Source organism: Eublepharis macularius, chromosome 3, assembly GCF_028583425.1.
Source record: "Eublepharis macularius isolate TG4126 chromosome 3, MPM_Emac_v1.0, whole genome shotgun sequence".
NCBI lineage: Eukaryota > Metazoa > Chordata > Lepidosauria > Squamata > Eublepharidae > Eublepharis > Eublepharis macularius.
Window position 1 is genome coordinate 54726951 of NC_072792.1, and position 16273 is coordinate 54743223.

General features: G+C 40.4%; 1 protein-coding gene across 1 annotated transcript in view; it reads right to left on the reverse strand.

Moving 5' to 3' along the window:
• Positions 1-3462: 3462 nt before the first annotated feature.
• The window catches only part of ATP10A (ATPase phospholipid transporting 10A (putative)), a 140139-nt gene continuing 127328 nt past the window's right edge, over positions 3463-16273 (reverse strand). Inside the window, 5 exon segments of the mRNA XM_054973034.1 lie at positions 3463-4747; positions 6750-6937; positions 8887-8991; positions 9976-10056; positions 11664-11864. Of these exon segments, the coding sequence (XP_054829009.1) occupies positions 4045-4747; positions 6750-6937; positions 8887-8991; positions 9976-10056; positions 11664-11864 (1278 nt within the window). The 3' untranslated portion in view covers positions 3463-4044.

The following is a 16273-nucleotide window of genomic DNA, read 5'->3' on the forward strand; positions in this document are numbered from 1 at the left end:
TTCCCTACCATAGCTTAAGCCCATTGTTTTGAGTCCTGTTCCTTGTTGCCAACAGGAACGGCTCCCTTCCCACCTCTATGTGGCAGCCTTTTAAATACTTAGAGAGTAATGATGTCTCCCCTCAACCTCCTCTTCTCCAAACTGAACATTCCTTGGTCGCTCTCCTCAGCACCCGTTCAAATTTGTCCACATCCTTTTCAAAGTGAGGCCTCCTAAACTGCATACAACACTCCAAGTGGGACCTGACCAATGTGGTATATAGTGGGATAATGACATCCTGTGATTTGGATGTTATGCATTTGTTAATACACTCCAAGACTGCCTTTTTTCTGCTGCATCACACTGACTGCTCATATTTATTTTCCCATCCACCTATATACCCCAAGATCTTATTCACACATGCTGCTACCCAGAACTGTATCCCTCATCCAGTATGCATGCTTTGCAGTTTTGTTACCCAGGAGGAGAATCTGGCACTTATCCATGTTAACTTGCATCTTATTCAAATCTGCCCATTTTCCCAGTGTGTTCAGATCTTGTTGAATTCTGTCTTCAAGGATGTTTTGCTACTTCTCCCTGTTTGGTGTAATCTGCAAATTTAATGAGTAAACCCTTCACACCCTCACCCAGATCATTTATAAAAAATATTGAAAAGCACTGGGCTCAGAAGCGAGCCCTGTGATTGACACAGGGTCTGCATGCTCTTTTGAAAGTTCTTTATGCACTCTCAAGTGCATCGCATCTGGCCCAGGGGATTTGTACATATCCAGTGCATTAAAGTGCTTCTCCACAACATCTCTGCCCATGTCAACTAGCAGCCCCAAAGCTATGCTTTACCTACTACCATCTGTAGCTGGGCCTATTGTCTCCTTCAGGGAGAAAACTGAGGCAAAGTAGGCCTTGAGCCTTTCTGCCTTCTCTCTGTCAGAATTTCTCCACTTTCACCCAGCAATTGGAGTATTGCCCCCTTCACCTTCTATTTGATCCTCATGTATCTGAAGAATGTCTTTTTGTTGTGGCAAGCCCACCCCCCCTCTACCAGGCCAGTGCCAGCTCATTCTGAGCTTTGGCCTCTCTGACAGCTGCTCTACAGTGCCTAGCGACCCTTAGATACTCTTATTTGGATGCATTTCCTTCCCTCAATTTCTTGAACATCTCCTTTGTCCTCCCTAGCTCACCACAGAACCCTCAGTTCATCCACATTGGCTTCGTAGGTCCTCTACCACATTTCTGTCCTGCTGGAATGGTGATAGCTTGAGCCTGCAACAGCTCTTCTTTTAGGAGAGCCCACCCTTCACAACAGACATCTTTTAAGGATTGCACATATCTTAAAGGACTGCATATTTACAAGAGATAAAATATGCAATCTTTTAGGATATGTGCAATCCTTAAAAGATGTCTGTTGTAATTGTATCATGTTTTCATACCCGTTGGGAGCTGATAGACTATCATTACACTGTAAAAAAAAAGGTACTTTAGATGAAACCTAAGCCTGCCAGTAAAGTTTTCTCAACAAGCCTGATCTCTTCATGTCTAGTTGTCAAGTGATTGGATTTTTATTCTGATTTATCTACAGCTACAACTTGTCCTGATTTGGAAAAGAAATAAAAAAGCCGAACTGTTAAGTTCTTGACCGATACCATGCAGAATCTATGGCATAAAATCTTTGTCACTTGAAGTCTCTTTACAAAGCAAAAAACATCAACTATAGTTTTTGTACTAAATCAGCAATGATATAATTGGTTAGTTTATTCTATGGTGTTCTTTTCTTAACACATTGCACACCCTGCACTGTTGCAAGAGGCAGTATAGAAATACAAATAGATAGCCAGTCAAGGCATGAATCCTTATCTTCCTTAGTATATCAGCTTTTATCTGACAATTTTTAAAAATGTATACACTATGTTTTCTGTACAAATCCCCAAAGGCCCACAAGTTTCAAACAGCAGGGAGAACCAAGAATATGGAACTCAGAACAAGATGCTCCACTGAAGTTTGTGCTCTGCTGTTTTAGGGATTATCTTGGACAAAGGGAAGACCAAAATCTGGAACTGCAGTCTCTGAAGACTCAACTGGAGATCAAGTCCATAGACCTCAGTGGAATTTCTTTCTGAGAAAGGATATATATGATCACCTACATAACCATTTTCATGTTTGGTGCTTGATTTCCTCAGTGTGTTGAGTGTGTTCCTCAGTGTATTCCTCGGTGTTCCTGGCTGGTTCATGCATGCCTATGTATAACAGGATATTTCATTGCTAGATTATCCAATGCTTGGTCAATCTCAGCAGAATGTACAAAGTGATTCTATTGACAAAAGGATTACATTTGAGGACCAAGTCACATGTCCAAAGTGCATGAAGTTAACATGTTGCTGCCACAAAGACTCTGGGTCAGACATTTACCAGACGTTCTATGCTGGGAATTCATTTCCTAGGCACACGGGAGCATAATTTGAGTTGGGACCATGGCAAATGGGGTGAAGGGGCTTCAGCTTTCTCCCCGCACATGTTTCCTGATCTGAAAGACCCCAGGGAGATGCTATTTTCCCCACTGAAGAATCTTACATGTATTGATGGCTAAATATAGGTTTCCTCACCAGGCCAAGTAGCAGCTCTGGGGACCATTTCAGGTAGAGGAAATGATATAGAAGGAAAAGCTGAAGCCTCTTCTTCCTATGGTCCTAAGTTGAATTGGGCCTTTACACAGGTGGAAATTGGGTTTCCAGCACAGAACTGCACGTTCATATGGGTTTTTAATGTGTGAATTGACCCTGAGTTCACACTGGGTTATGTGAACATTCTGTTGATGTGAATGAATATGTGGTGGATTAATTACATATGCAAGAAACTATCTGATGCTACAGTCAATGAGTAATGAGCATGGATGCTTGAACCAGACCAACTTTGGAAGACTGTAGTGATTTACACTATTTAGACCCCACCTTTCATTCCACGTGGGTCCAAATCTGGCTGCCTCCTGCATTAATATAATCCATCAGGTCACAATAGAAGCTCAAAAAAGTTTTTACAGATCACCTGTAGTGTACAGCTGTAATGTTGCTTCCATTCCCAGCGGCTCCAGCCTATGCCACACTGGTAAAATTAGAATGGAGACAATTCCATAGGAGAGACCAACAGTGTGTTTGCTTTGCACACTGGTGTTAATATCTGGGACTGAGCTAGTTTGGTGTAGGAACTATGACAGTGACCCCTCCTCTGGGATTTCACCTACTCTACCAGAATGATGGAGGATGGGGCTAAAGGAGGAGTACCTTACATAATTTCTGTAATTAAAGAACTAGCCACTAGTGTTATGCATGAGAAGATCTTTAACTTGAATGAATAAGGAACTCCTACAATTTTACTATAATATTATTCCAAGGAGGCCTTTTTATTCCAAGGGTTCTTTATTAACTTAAAATGGAGAACTGTGTCTTCATTGATGCCATATAGGATAACATCTTTGCAATATGAATGGATGTTTATTTATATATTTCCCATAACACATAAACATCAATAGTAGAAATATCAAATAGGGTCACATCTGGAAAACATCATTTTTATTTTTATGGCAGCTTAACATTATTTTACAATAAGAGGCTTTGTTTCTGAAGTAGTTCTCAGCAATTTGTTTCGATGCCTCCATTCCAAAAGAACCTTTTGTCAGTGATATACTGTGCAAGTTCTTGCAAAAAAGAATATCAAAATATTATTTGGGGTGTTTTTGCCATGAAAGTCAAACCAACTACAATCATATGAATTAATGGGGTAGATTCCTTGACTTGATAAATAAGCCCATAAGATAATACAAGAGAAGTTAATAAAAATAAACATATTGCATTTTTGTACAAAATGAGATGAAAAATAAATATATAAATGTATTTTTCTTTGTATTTAAAGCTCTTATTTTCAACACATTGTGCTTAAAAATTCTCTTAAAATAACTCTATGTACCTTGAATTTCCTGTTTCATCTCTGGAAACAATTAGAGCAATACCATTATACTCCTCTTGTGCAAATAAAACAAAATGCCAAAGTTCTATGTCATAAAAAAGTTGACTCAAAAGATTCAGGTATCAAGACTGTTTCCTTTGCACACTTTTTGATTTGCTCCTGAAAACAGGTTGAGTTCTGCTCTGGCAACACTTTCAAATCAGGAGGCGAACTGCCGCTACATGGTGTGTTGTCCTGCCTCACATTTTGCAAACAGCTTGATGACCTTGGTGAATCTCTTCCAATGCCATTAAATAAAGGAGTTGATGTGATCCAGTTCAACAAGCTGAAATCTGATTGGTCTACTGCTGAGTTCCATTGGAATGTTTCCTCTGCCATTGTTGGCTCCAGCTCTGATGTGATGTGTGCAATTTTGTGAAAACTTGGAGATGTTCCTTCACTATGAGTCACTGAAACATGTCCATTCTCCTCAGATAACTGAGCACCAAGAAAATGAGGGGTAATATTTAAACCTGTTGTGGTCTCTGTCTTTGGTTTCTGAGTCTGCTCATTTCTATGATCAGATAATTCTGTGGGATTGCTTTGGTTACAGGCATTTAAAGAGTCATTAGCAATAAAATAAGGGTTTTTTAAAGAATAATGAAAACATGGATACTTATGGGGATCTGTGTCCTTTTTGGTGTTCCATCTTTCCAAATGTTGGCTGCGAACTTCTGGTGGCAACCTTGACAACTGGCGTCCAAGCTGAAGTTGGGTTGGGAAAAGTGTGCCCTGAAATGTTCTGTATAAAAATCTGTGAGGGAAAAAATCGATATAGGAAAAAAAATAATAAAAAAGAATGAGGAATTTATTTATTTATTTAATCACATTTCTAGACCACCCTCCCCGTCAGACGGGCTCAGGGCGGTTTAACAACAGTTTAAAACAGAAAAAACATTATAAAAACATTAAAACATTGTATCAAAACAATTAAAACTGGCGGGTATAAAATATTAAAATACAGCATTTTCCTGCATGGGTGGTGGCTGGCGAGAGGACAGCCTAGCCCCCACCAAATGCCTGGTGGAACATCTCCGTCTTGCAGGCTCGGTGGAAAGATAACAAATCCTGCTGAGCCATAGTCTCTTCAGACAGAGAGTTCCACCAGGTCGGAGCCAGGACCGAAAAGGCCCTGGCTCTGGTAGAGGCCAGGCGGACCTCCCTGGGGCCAGGGACCATCAGCAAGTGCTTAGAGGCTGATCGAAGTGACCTCTGGGGAACATATGGGGAGAGGCGGTCCCGAAGATATGCTGGGCCCAGTCTGCATAGGGCTTTATAAGTCAACACCAAAACTTTGAACTGGACCCAGTACTCAACCAGTAACCAGTGCAGCTGACAGAGGATAGGTGTTATATGAGCCATGATTGGTGCTCTGGCAACCACCCGTGCAGCTGCATTCTGAACCAGCTGCAGTTTCTGGATCAAGCCCAAGGGAAGCCCTACGAAGAGCGAGTTGCAGTAGTCTAATCTGGAATGTCATTGTTAAAAGAAAAACATTCTGAAATCAAAGTATATCAAATGCATTTTGCCAGAATAATGCAAGAAAAAGACTTTGCTACAATCCAGTATGAAGAAATGTTACGTACTTGTGAAAATTGGAGATGTGGAGAACCTACCCTGTTGCTTACCAGTAAGTTCTAAGTTACTTTAAGGGAGGAATGACTGGGACCCTTTTTACTGAGCATTCAAAACTGGGCTACTGACCAGGAAAAAAATGCTGTTATTAAACGATTATATGAAATGGATGGCCAGAATTGTTTGCCACGTGCATATAGACCTATGAGTGATCCACATTCAGGCTTATAAAAATGGATCATGAGTAGGAGGACAATGCCTGTGCGGATGCAGCATGCCGGTTCCTGAGCAAATAGAATCTTGACTGTATGGAGGAGGTGGGCAGGAGGCTGAATTCGAAGCCATCCTCATATATTTATTTCTACACAACAGGTCTATGCAGATATTTAAAAATGAGAACACCATACATATGTGAAGGGGAGTAGGATATATGACCACTGGACCCTCCACCCTAATGTCTCCACATTTAGCCAAACATCATTGTGCATAAGCTTCTTCCATGTGATTGAGAAAGGTGGGCTGCTGACTGAGCAGGGAAGGAAACAGTGGAGGAAACCCTTTACCAGCTGCACCATTTTACTGACAATCTGTCACCCCCACCTTCCTGTTCGGGTTACTATAAAGTTTGGGCATGGCCAGAGGAGTGAGCCTTTGGATGTGAGCTGGAGGGCAAGAGTTAAAGGGCTCTTGGCCTATGGCTCATAGCCCAGGCCTTCAGAAGAGCCAGCATACAAGTCCAGGACTGCCCCAAGATGTAGTCTGCCGTTGTACCACTGTTTTCTGTTTGTGCATGTAGTCTTTTTTTGGGTTGTAAGATGTTTTGGGTCCCTTTGGGAAACAAATACTCAAAAATATAAATAAAGTGTATGGAGGAGGATATGTATGCACATTTACACAAGAGTAGGGCTCACTATAGACGTTTGAAGGAATGTTGGGGAATGGAGCCCACTCCATTCCACGCAGAACCAGTGTACTTGTTTTTTAAATATCTGCTTACATGACCATCTGCGCAGGGCTCTTTTGAGCTGATTTATTTAATATTCCTTTTCTGTATTTGTTAAAGCCAGTGTTTACAAAATAAGATCGTTTATTCATTGGGCCCTGTAAACTCTATGACTATTTGGATCATTTCAGCATTTGTTCATGCTAACTAATAGATATACAAAGGAAAGATAGCATACCTGGGAAGCAGAGCAACAGTAGGTGTAACAAAACAAGTCAGATAAAACAAAGGATCTCCCATCAATTTTTCCATAATCCAGTAGGGATTGGATGGAGGATAGCATGTTGAGCAAGATACATTGTAAAGTAGTGCCACAATGAAGAATAAACCAATGCTGAAGACACAAGATGACAAATGTAGCCAAGTCTAAAAGAAACATACTCAAAATTAATGTGCCATTATGGTCTCTCCTTGGAATACCAACAGCATGGCATATGGAAATACATTCTGTAGGAAAGTGCAATACTTTCCAGCAGAAGAAGAAGCCCTTGCTAGCTAAGCATGTGGGAATTTCCAAGACAACATGCTGGCCTTTCTCTGTGACAACTGTACAGCTGCCAGGTGATGTTGCCCCAACTGATACTAGAAGATGCAGCTACTCGGAAGAAATTAATCTTCCCTCAGCAAATAGGCATACATGCTTTTTCTCCCTTACGGATATGCCGCCTGCACTGGTATCACCAGCACCTATTAGATAGTGCTTGTGACCTCATTGTACAAGTTTCTTGCTTATCCATTTCATTTTGAATTGTGCCCTATATTTTAAAAAAACTTTCTTTTACTTAATTTTTTTTAAAAAAATTAAATATAAACTTCTTCTTTTACTTTAAAAGATCTTGGATGTCTATAATCTATCTACCTAGCAATGCACCTTTACTAAATATGTATTTGAGTGGATGTTCTCTGGCCAAATGCCTAGCCATATCCTCTGGCAATATCTCTCTCGCATCACTTGTATGATATCACTTTGATGAAAGCAAATCATTAGCAAAAAAGCCAATGATAATCCCCTCAGCAAAAGGCTCAAACTCTCTGCATGTTGTCCTGATCCCATCTTAGGCACTTGTCACAGCCAACTGATTCATATTGTAGCATGAACCATTTCTGCGTGAGTTGGTCCCATGATGCATTGGCAATGTTTGTATACATTGTGGGATGGATTAATATTATTGTTAACTTCCAATGTTGGCAATACATGGGATGACAGTGCTGGAATGGGACATAAACACACGGCATATCTGTTTCACATAATTCCTGTTGTTATTGGCATGATGTGAATAATGATTATGTGACAGCAGCTCGCATGCTACAGTAGTAATATACGAATTTCCTATTTTGATTTTAACTGCTGAGCCACACCCATGAATCTCTCTCTAAAGCCTTTGGAATCCTTGGATAGCCTTTCTGTCCATCCACTGAATACAAAGGGCCGTGAAAGGTCGATGCATGTATTCCACTCTCTGAAAGTTAACCATAGTGGAAAAAATGAACCTCAAGAGAATGTTTGAAGGTAACAGTTTCTTGCTCATCCTGAGCTTACTAGAACCTCATTTTTCAGTATCAGTGGAAGTCACAAGTACTGTAGGAAAAAAGCTGAGAGGTAAAGAGAAAGTGGCATCTTTCCCAAGACTGGTACCACTTACTCTATTAAAGGTGAGAACATATGAATGGACAGGGACTACAAGCAAAGTGGATGGGGAGGCTGTAAACTTGAAGTGGAGCAAATGGGAGGGCAAAATTGAGGATTCTGGAAATCAAGGCAATTCAATACAGAGACTCATTAATGGGTCAAAATATCTTGGCCTGTTGCTGTTTTGTTATTGCAGGCTAATCATCTAAGGTAATACTTGTGTGAAATATTTTAACAATTGGAGAACTGAAAGGCACAGAGCTTTCCTAGTAATTAGGGAGGAACTTTTAAGTAGGACCTACCAATAATACTAGCAACTGGTCTGTCTTCCTCCTTACAATGGCCGTTTTCACACGTCTTACCTTTTACCGGCACATCGCGGAAGACAGCGTCTTTGCACGTGAAATCGCGCCAGGAAGACACTGTTATCGCGCAAAATCGCGTGAGAAGACGCTGTCCTCTGCGATGTGCCAGCAAAAGGTAAGACGTGTGGAAAAGCCAATATGCAGCCAGTGTTACAGAAACAGTACACTTCAGTAAACAACAATATAAACAGAACAATGTCACATTCCCAAGTGTTCTTGTTGAAATGGCTGAGAAATTCAACTCAACAGAAGTACAATGAGGGAGTAGAGTCAGCACAACCATAGGAAATACAGCAGGTTACTGTGTTCAGGTAACTTACCCAGGTTTTGGTTTCAATTGCCAGGTGCAATATTATGGTGAAGAGAGCTAGTGTGGTGATTGGGGTTCCCCAAGAGAATATATCCACATCTGAATCATAATAAGTCTGAAAACATTAAAACAGTATTTAAGCAAATATGGGAGTTTAAAACATTAGCCTTAAATGCACATAAATGATCAAGGCTATATAGTTTTCTGGGGTTTAACATTCTGGAAGTGCTCAATACCACAAATTACACTGCAACAAACCTGGGTCTGCAACCAAATGTACACTCAGTGTGGAAGCTCCCTGTTGAATGAACTTGAATAAGAATGTTAAGAGCCCTGCTGGGTCATACCAGTGGTCTCTCTAGCCCAGCATTCTGTTTCACACAGTGGCCAACCAGTTGTCCTAGAGGGCCAACAAACATGGCACACAGGTTTCAGAACATTTGTTTTGTTACATTCATACTTTCCCATTTTTAGGTGCCAGAATAAACTATTTTAAATGTAACGTATGACTTGATCTGCTGCCAAATGTTAAGGATGCTGCAGATCCAGTTGGTTATTCTAGGAACAGCCAAGCTGTAAGACAAGTTCAAATGGTACATGGTTGGAGAATGTGAAGGCTATGCTCTCCACAGTTTACTAGAAATCTTAATTCAGCTTCACTCTATCACTCATTTCTTCTAGCCTGCTGATGTGGAACTTCCATAACTGCCTGCTGTTCTTGAGAGAAAGTGTTGCCCAGATCTCTGTTCTGAAACATTTTTTATCAGAAAGCAATGCTTCTCTTTATGGTTCATAAAAATAACCCCAAGCCCCACTCTTTGACAAACAGAAGGTCCAGTTTCACTAGTTGGCATCCTGATCCCCGCCCTCCCTTGGCACTAGCCTCAGTTCTCTTATCTGTAACAAGGTCTGTGATATCTTTGGGTGTCTACAGCACTCATGGCCCCATGACAATCATACCACATGGGAGGAAGAAACATTCCTCTCATCTGTAATCTTATCCACAGCATATTTGCTGAGCCGGACCCTTGTTTCCTTCTGATCAGAGAGCAGAGAAAGGAAGTGGCAGCTTTGAACTTGTCTACAGCTAACAACTTACAAAGTAAGGGATGAAAAAGCAAACTAGGCTTTGATAGAGAGCATCAATCATGTTCATCCAAAACATATGTGGCTGGTACTCCTGCAAACAGAGAAACACAGAATGAGAGCCCAAAATCTGAGTCCATCCACAGCCCTGCTGATACTACCTTCATCCCAGTAAACTGGGAAACTGGCCATAACCACACATAGCCTCTTGAGCAGTTCATGGAGAGGGGCTACAGCTCAGAGAAAATGCACATGCATGGCATGCTGAATGCCATGCCTACACATTCCGGTTTAACAAGTTGGGTCCTGGTTACCAGGACTCAACTGAAGTTCCCTGCAGCCCCGCAAAAGCTGCAAGAAATGGGTTTTAAATAGAGATGGTCTTGAACTGGAAAAAACCCCAAACTGTGCGATTTGTGGTTCGTCGCATTTCACAAACCACGAACTTTCGCAAACCTGCCCTGGTTCGTGAACTGGTTTGTTTTTTTTCGTGAAAAAGTCACATCCAGGTCAGCAAGCCGTCACTTCCGGACCAGCAGAAGGCCACTTCTGGGCCAGCAGAAGGTCTGCAGGAAGTCCATCCCCTGTTGCCTAGGAAACTGATTGATTGGTGCCAGGCTGTCTGCAGTAACGAACCAAAAACCAAACCAAGTGAACCAGCCTAAAGTTCGTGGCAGTTCGTCAGAAATGGGCTCTGATGAACCGCCAGTTCACGAACCACGAACCGGCCTGGTTTGTCACGAACTTTGGTTTGTATTTCGGTTCGTGCCCATCTCTAGTTTTAAAAAATAAAGGACAGCCCAAAGGGGCTCAGAATGCTGCTGCAGGGGGAGAAAGAGCTTCTGCCTCCTCCCCAAGCTGTTCTCGCATTCAGAAATAGCACTGGGGGGTTATTTCCTGTTTTTGCTGCTTGATACGCACAGAGTACTCCATGTGGAACAGCAAAAACAGAGAAATAACTTCTACCAACACTGTTTCCATGCGGAAAAAAGGTGGTGGAGGGGAAGACAGGAGCCCTTCCTCCCTCACCCCAAGAAGCATTCCAATCCCATTTGGGCTCTCCTTTATTTTTAAGAGCCATTCCTTACAGCTGCTGTGTGACTGTCGGGAACTTGAGTTGGATTTGGAGAACTCAGACTCCACTTGCTAAAAACTTGAACATGTACTTTCAGTTCACAGGTTTTTGGGGAAAGACCTTTCTCTGTTTTAGATTCTGAAGAGCTGTAGCCAATCAAAGTAGTTAACTAAACCCTACGGGAACCTTCTCTGATTGTTATAACTAATCATTATCTAGTAATGCACCAAACAAAATCTTTAAAGATAAGATCTTATAGTACACTAGCTTATATGTGTCATGATTCTTTCTTTGGCTTTATACTCCATCTTGCATCTCCCAAACCTAATATTATACCCTGAACTTGATCTCAACTTATTCCACAGTACTGATTTGCATGGATGTCTCAGCACAATCATAGCTTTGACCTGTGCTCTTACAGCTGTTTTTAGGAAATGTAACAAAATATTCCAAATGGAGAACTTTCTAATAGATAATACTCTTTGCTTACTGACAGAACTTTAAAAAAACACATTAGCAATAGAAATGGCTTATTTTTTTTAAAAAATCTTATTTAGTGTCCTTTAGTCTGTTCCAACCTCATGCTGCAGACTGAAAATGCATTTACAGAAAAGTCAAGTTGGTACCTCCATGTCCTGGCCACTTTTGTAGAGGTGAGGCACAGCAATTAATATATCTGCAGGTACGTCTTTATCAAGCACTCCACAAATCAGTTGGGGAAGGGAGGAGAACAACAAGTTGAAGAAGATCAGGTACCACTGGTCGATCATTGAAGCCCCCGAAAAACCACAGTAAAACTGATACCAGAAAAGAAGGGCCACAAACATCTAAAATAGAAGAAAGAAAGAGAGCAATATAACTATACGCAGACTTTGTAAGCACCACATAAACCTGTAAAAGAGCAACATGATATATTCCCCTTGCTTACTAGAAATAAGCTCTACCACTGTTCTAGTTATTCCCACAAAATGGGAAAAATTGATCAAAGGGACCAATCACAGATCTAAAAGGGACTTTGTAGGCCATCTAGTCCAACACTGCTCAATGCAGGATATCCAAGACAGAGCATTCCAGACAGACTCCTGACCATCCTTTACACGAAGATCCGAAGAGGTGGTTCTACTGCTAAGCTGCTCCTGTGTATGTATGTTATGTGCCGTCAAGTTGCCTTATACCTATGAAAGAAAGACATCCAAAACATCATATCATTAACAGATTTTCTCAGATTTTGCAAACTGGAGGATGTGGCTTCTTTTATTGAGTCAAGCCATCCCGTTTTAGGCTGTCCTCTTTTCCTACTGCCTTCCACTTTTCCTAGCATTATTGACTTTTCCAGAGAATCTTTTCTTCTCATGATGTGACCAAAGTACAATAGCCTAAGTTTTGTCATTTTAGCTTCTAGGAAGAATTCAGGCTTGATTTGATCTAGTGTCCACTTATTTGTCTTTTTGGCCGTTCATGGTATCCACAAAGCTCTTCTTCTTAAATGAATCAATTTTCGTCCAGCGTTCACATCTATACATAGTAGTAGGGAATACTATAGTTTGGATTATCTTGATCTTGGTCCCCAGAGAGACATCTTTATCTTTAAGGATCTTTTCTAGTTCCCTCACAGCTGCTCCTCAAGTCTCAATCTTCTTCTGATTTCTTGGTTGTTGTCTCCCTTTTGGTTGATAATTGAGCAAAGGAATAGAAAATCTTGAACCATTTCAATTTCTTCATTGTCAATTTTAACACTGTGTAATTCCTCAGTAGTTATTACTTTTGTCTTCTTGATGTTCAGCTGTAATCCTGCTTTGATGCTTTCCCCTTTAACCTTCATCAGTAGTTGTTTTAAATCTTCATTATTTTCTGCCAGTTATTTGCATATCTCAAATTGTTAATGTTCCTTCCACCAATTTTCACTGCACTTTCTTCTTGATCTACTCCAGTTTTCCTTACGATATGCTCTTCATAGAAGTTGAAAAGATAGGGAGATATAATGCACCCTTGTCTGACACCTTTGCCAATCGAAAACCCTTCTGTTTCCCCATATTCTGTTCTAGCAGTAGTCTCTTGTCTAGGGTATAGGTTGTGCATCAAAACAATCACATGTTGTGGCACCCCCATTTCTTTTAACATTATCCATAGCTTTTCATAATCCACAGTCAAACACTTTGCTGTAATCTATCAAACAAAGGCTAATTTTCTTCTGAAATTCCCTGATCATTCCATTAGCCATTGTAAATTTGCAACGTGATCTCTAGTGCTGCTTCCTTTTCTGAATCTAGCTTGAACATCTGGCATTTCTCATTCCATATATGGTGAGAGTCTTTGCTGTAGAATTTTGAGCATCACTTTGTGTGCATTGGAAATTAACACTATAGTTCAATAGTTGCTGCACTCTTTGGCATCTCTTTTTTTGGAATTGGAATATAGACTGAGCATTTCTAGTCTGTGGGCCATTGGGTTTTTTCCCATATTTGTTGACAGATTCTTGTTAAGAGTTTGATGGACTCAGTTTTTGTAGCTTGAAATAGCTCTATCAGTATTCCATCTACTCCAGCTGCTTTGTTTCTCTCAACTGCTTTGAGTGCAGATTTTACTTCACTTTCTAAGATTTCTGGTTCTTCGTCAAAAGATTCTTCTTTGAAGGTATCTGTCATCCTTCTACCTCTTGTGTATAGTTCTTCAGTGTATTGTTTCCATCTGTGTTTTATTTGTCCTGATCAGATACTGTATTTCTGTGTTGATCTTTCAACATCCTGAACAGGGCTTGAATTTCCCTTTGATTTCTCAGATCTTGTGGAATATATTTTGTTCTTACTTTTTGTTGTTTTCTATTTCTTTCCACTGGTTAGTATAACCAGTGGTTCCACTGGTTTGTCTTGGTGTGCAAATCATTGAAAAACTGCATTTAGAATTCTGACTCTATTTTTGTCACCTTTTCCTTCTTTTCTGTCTTTAGTAATTTTAAGAGTTTCCTCAGTCATCCACTTAGGCTTCTCATTTATTTTGGCTACAGGAATAGTCTTTGCACATTCTTCTTTGATAATATCTCTAGTTTCAACCCATAGTTCTTCTGGTTCATGATCAATTAAACTTAGCATTGCAAATCTGTTCTTTACATGGTGTTTAAATTCTTCAGGAATATTATTTAGATTGTATTTAGACACTATGATTCTTTTACTGTTTCTCTTCAGTATTATTCTAAGCAGGGCTCATTTGGAGGGGGAACATACCGGAACAGCGTTCTGGTAGAGCTGAAAACTGGTCACGTGGGTTTTGGCCCAGCCCACGTGATTCCTTTTCCTCCCCTCTGCCTCCCCTCCAAAGGAGGCTAAACTGCTTCAATTCATTCTGCTGCTTTATTTTCATTTGTAAGAGAGAGAAAGAGAGAGTGCAAGCTGGGCTGCTGGGCTTGGATCTCCAAAGGAGGCTAAGCTGCATCAATTCATTCTGCTGCTTTATTTTCATTCGTCAGAGTGAGTGAGTGAGTGCAAGCTGGGCTGCTGGGACTGGCTCTCCAGAGAAGGGTAAGCTGCTTTGAGTTCATTCTGCTTTATTTTCAGGAAATACTTGGAGATTTTTGGGGAAAGGGGCCTGAGCGATGGGTGTTGCCTTCTGACACACTTCCGGCGGTCAGGGGGTGTGGCAAATGCTAATGAGTTATGCTAATGAGTTCCTGCAGTTCTTTTTCTATGAAATGACCCCTGATTCTAAGTTTTGATACTAGCAACTCATGATCTGTATCACAATCAATCCCCGGTCTTGTTTTAGCAGAAAGGATAGAGCTTCTGCATCTTCTGCTTCAAATAATGCAATTTGGGGTGATTTCCACATATACAGTGGTCTTTTTGGTTGCCTAAAGCATGTGTTAGCAATGAAGGGGTTGTTGGCTTCACAAATTCTATGAGTTGCTCTCCTGCTTCATTTCATGATCCTAGATCAAATTTTCCAACGTTTGATTCTGCTTTGTTCCCTACTTTTGCATTCTAATCACCTATGATTATCAGTATATCTTGTTTAGGAGTATGATCAATTTCTTCTTGGACACTTGCATAAAAGTTTTCAATTTCTTCTTCCTCGGCATCTGTTGTAGGGGCATAAACTTGAATGATGGTTATGTTAACAGTCCTACCACCAGGAAAGTTCACAATGGCTAACATTGACAGGGAAATAAAGAAACTGTATCGCTTGGAACACCAAAATGAAACATCTGAAAAAGGCCTTTTTTCTGAGAGCAATACACTTTCAGATGATTTGATTTATTGGTGGGACAGGAAAGGGCGGCATAAAATGTTTCCTTTACCTTTACTTTCCCCCCTCTCCAATTCCTTAACTTCGAACTTGGATTTTCTTTATGCAACATATATTTGATATTTTATGTGATGAACCCCACTGAGATTTCACAACCATAATGGCTTTTAATTGTTACACATGTGAGCACTAAGCCAATGTTCCACTGCACATATGTGTGGGAGACTGGAATTGCATCATCTGGCTTTGCTCCCCATTAAATTTGATTTTCATGTGCTAGGCATAACGTTTGCATAATGGCCTATGGGCATGGGAGCCTCTCCCCCATATTCAGTTCATATGACCAGAACCTGTCTGTATGCTGAGCATGTCAGCTAGTGTAATTTTTATCCTCTCCTGATACAATGTTGGCATAACATGATTGTTTTAGCCTTGTACTAATCAGAAAGTGATTGTTACTGAATGTCACACATATTTCTTCTAATCTTCTAAATGATTCCAAGATTTATATTATGAACAGTTTAAAACTTGGGGACATTTAAAGAGTACGTTTTTATGAGTATACCCACTGGAAAGCTTTTTAATTCCATTTTTACAACACGGGTCATACATCTGTGAAATATATTGACAGCACTGTAATACTGCCACTGAAATAATCCAGCTATGTACTCTGGAGTAGTTCCATCGACTTCAAAAAGCTTACTCTAAAGTAAGTGTTTGAGCATTCCTGCTGCAGGAATTCTCATGATAAACTCTGTTATTCATTTCAAACTTGAATTGCTCTTTGAAGGATCAATGTGAACCTTCAGAACAAGTCAATTTTGAAGACTTTATGTTTAATTTATAGACTGCCTCTGAGCAAAATATATCAGAAGTGTAACCAATAAATGTACTGCTGAGCTACACTGTAGTTTCTTCTCTTAGGCCTAATTTGTGCCATCCGAGGTAGTACTGAGCTCTCTGTCTTTATTGTTTCATGCTTTTCACTTCACTTATG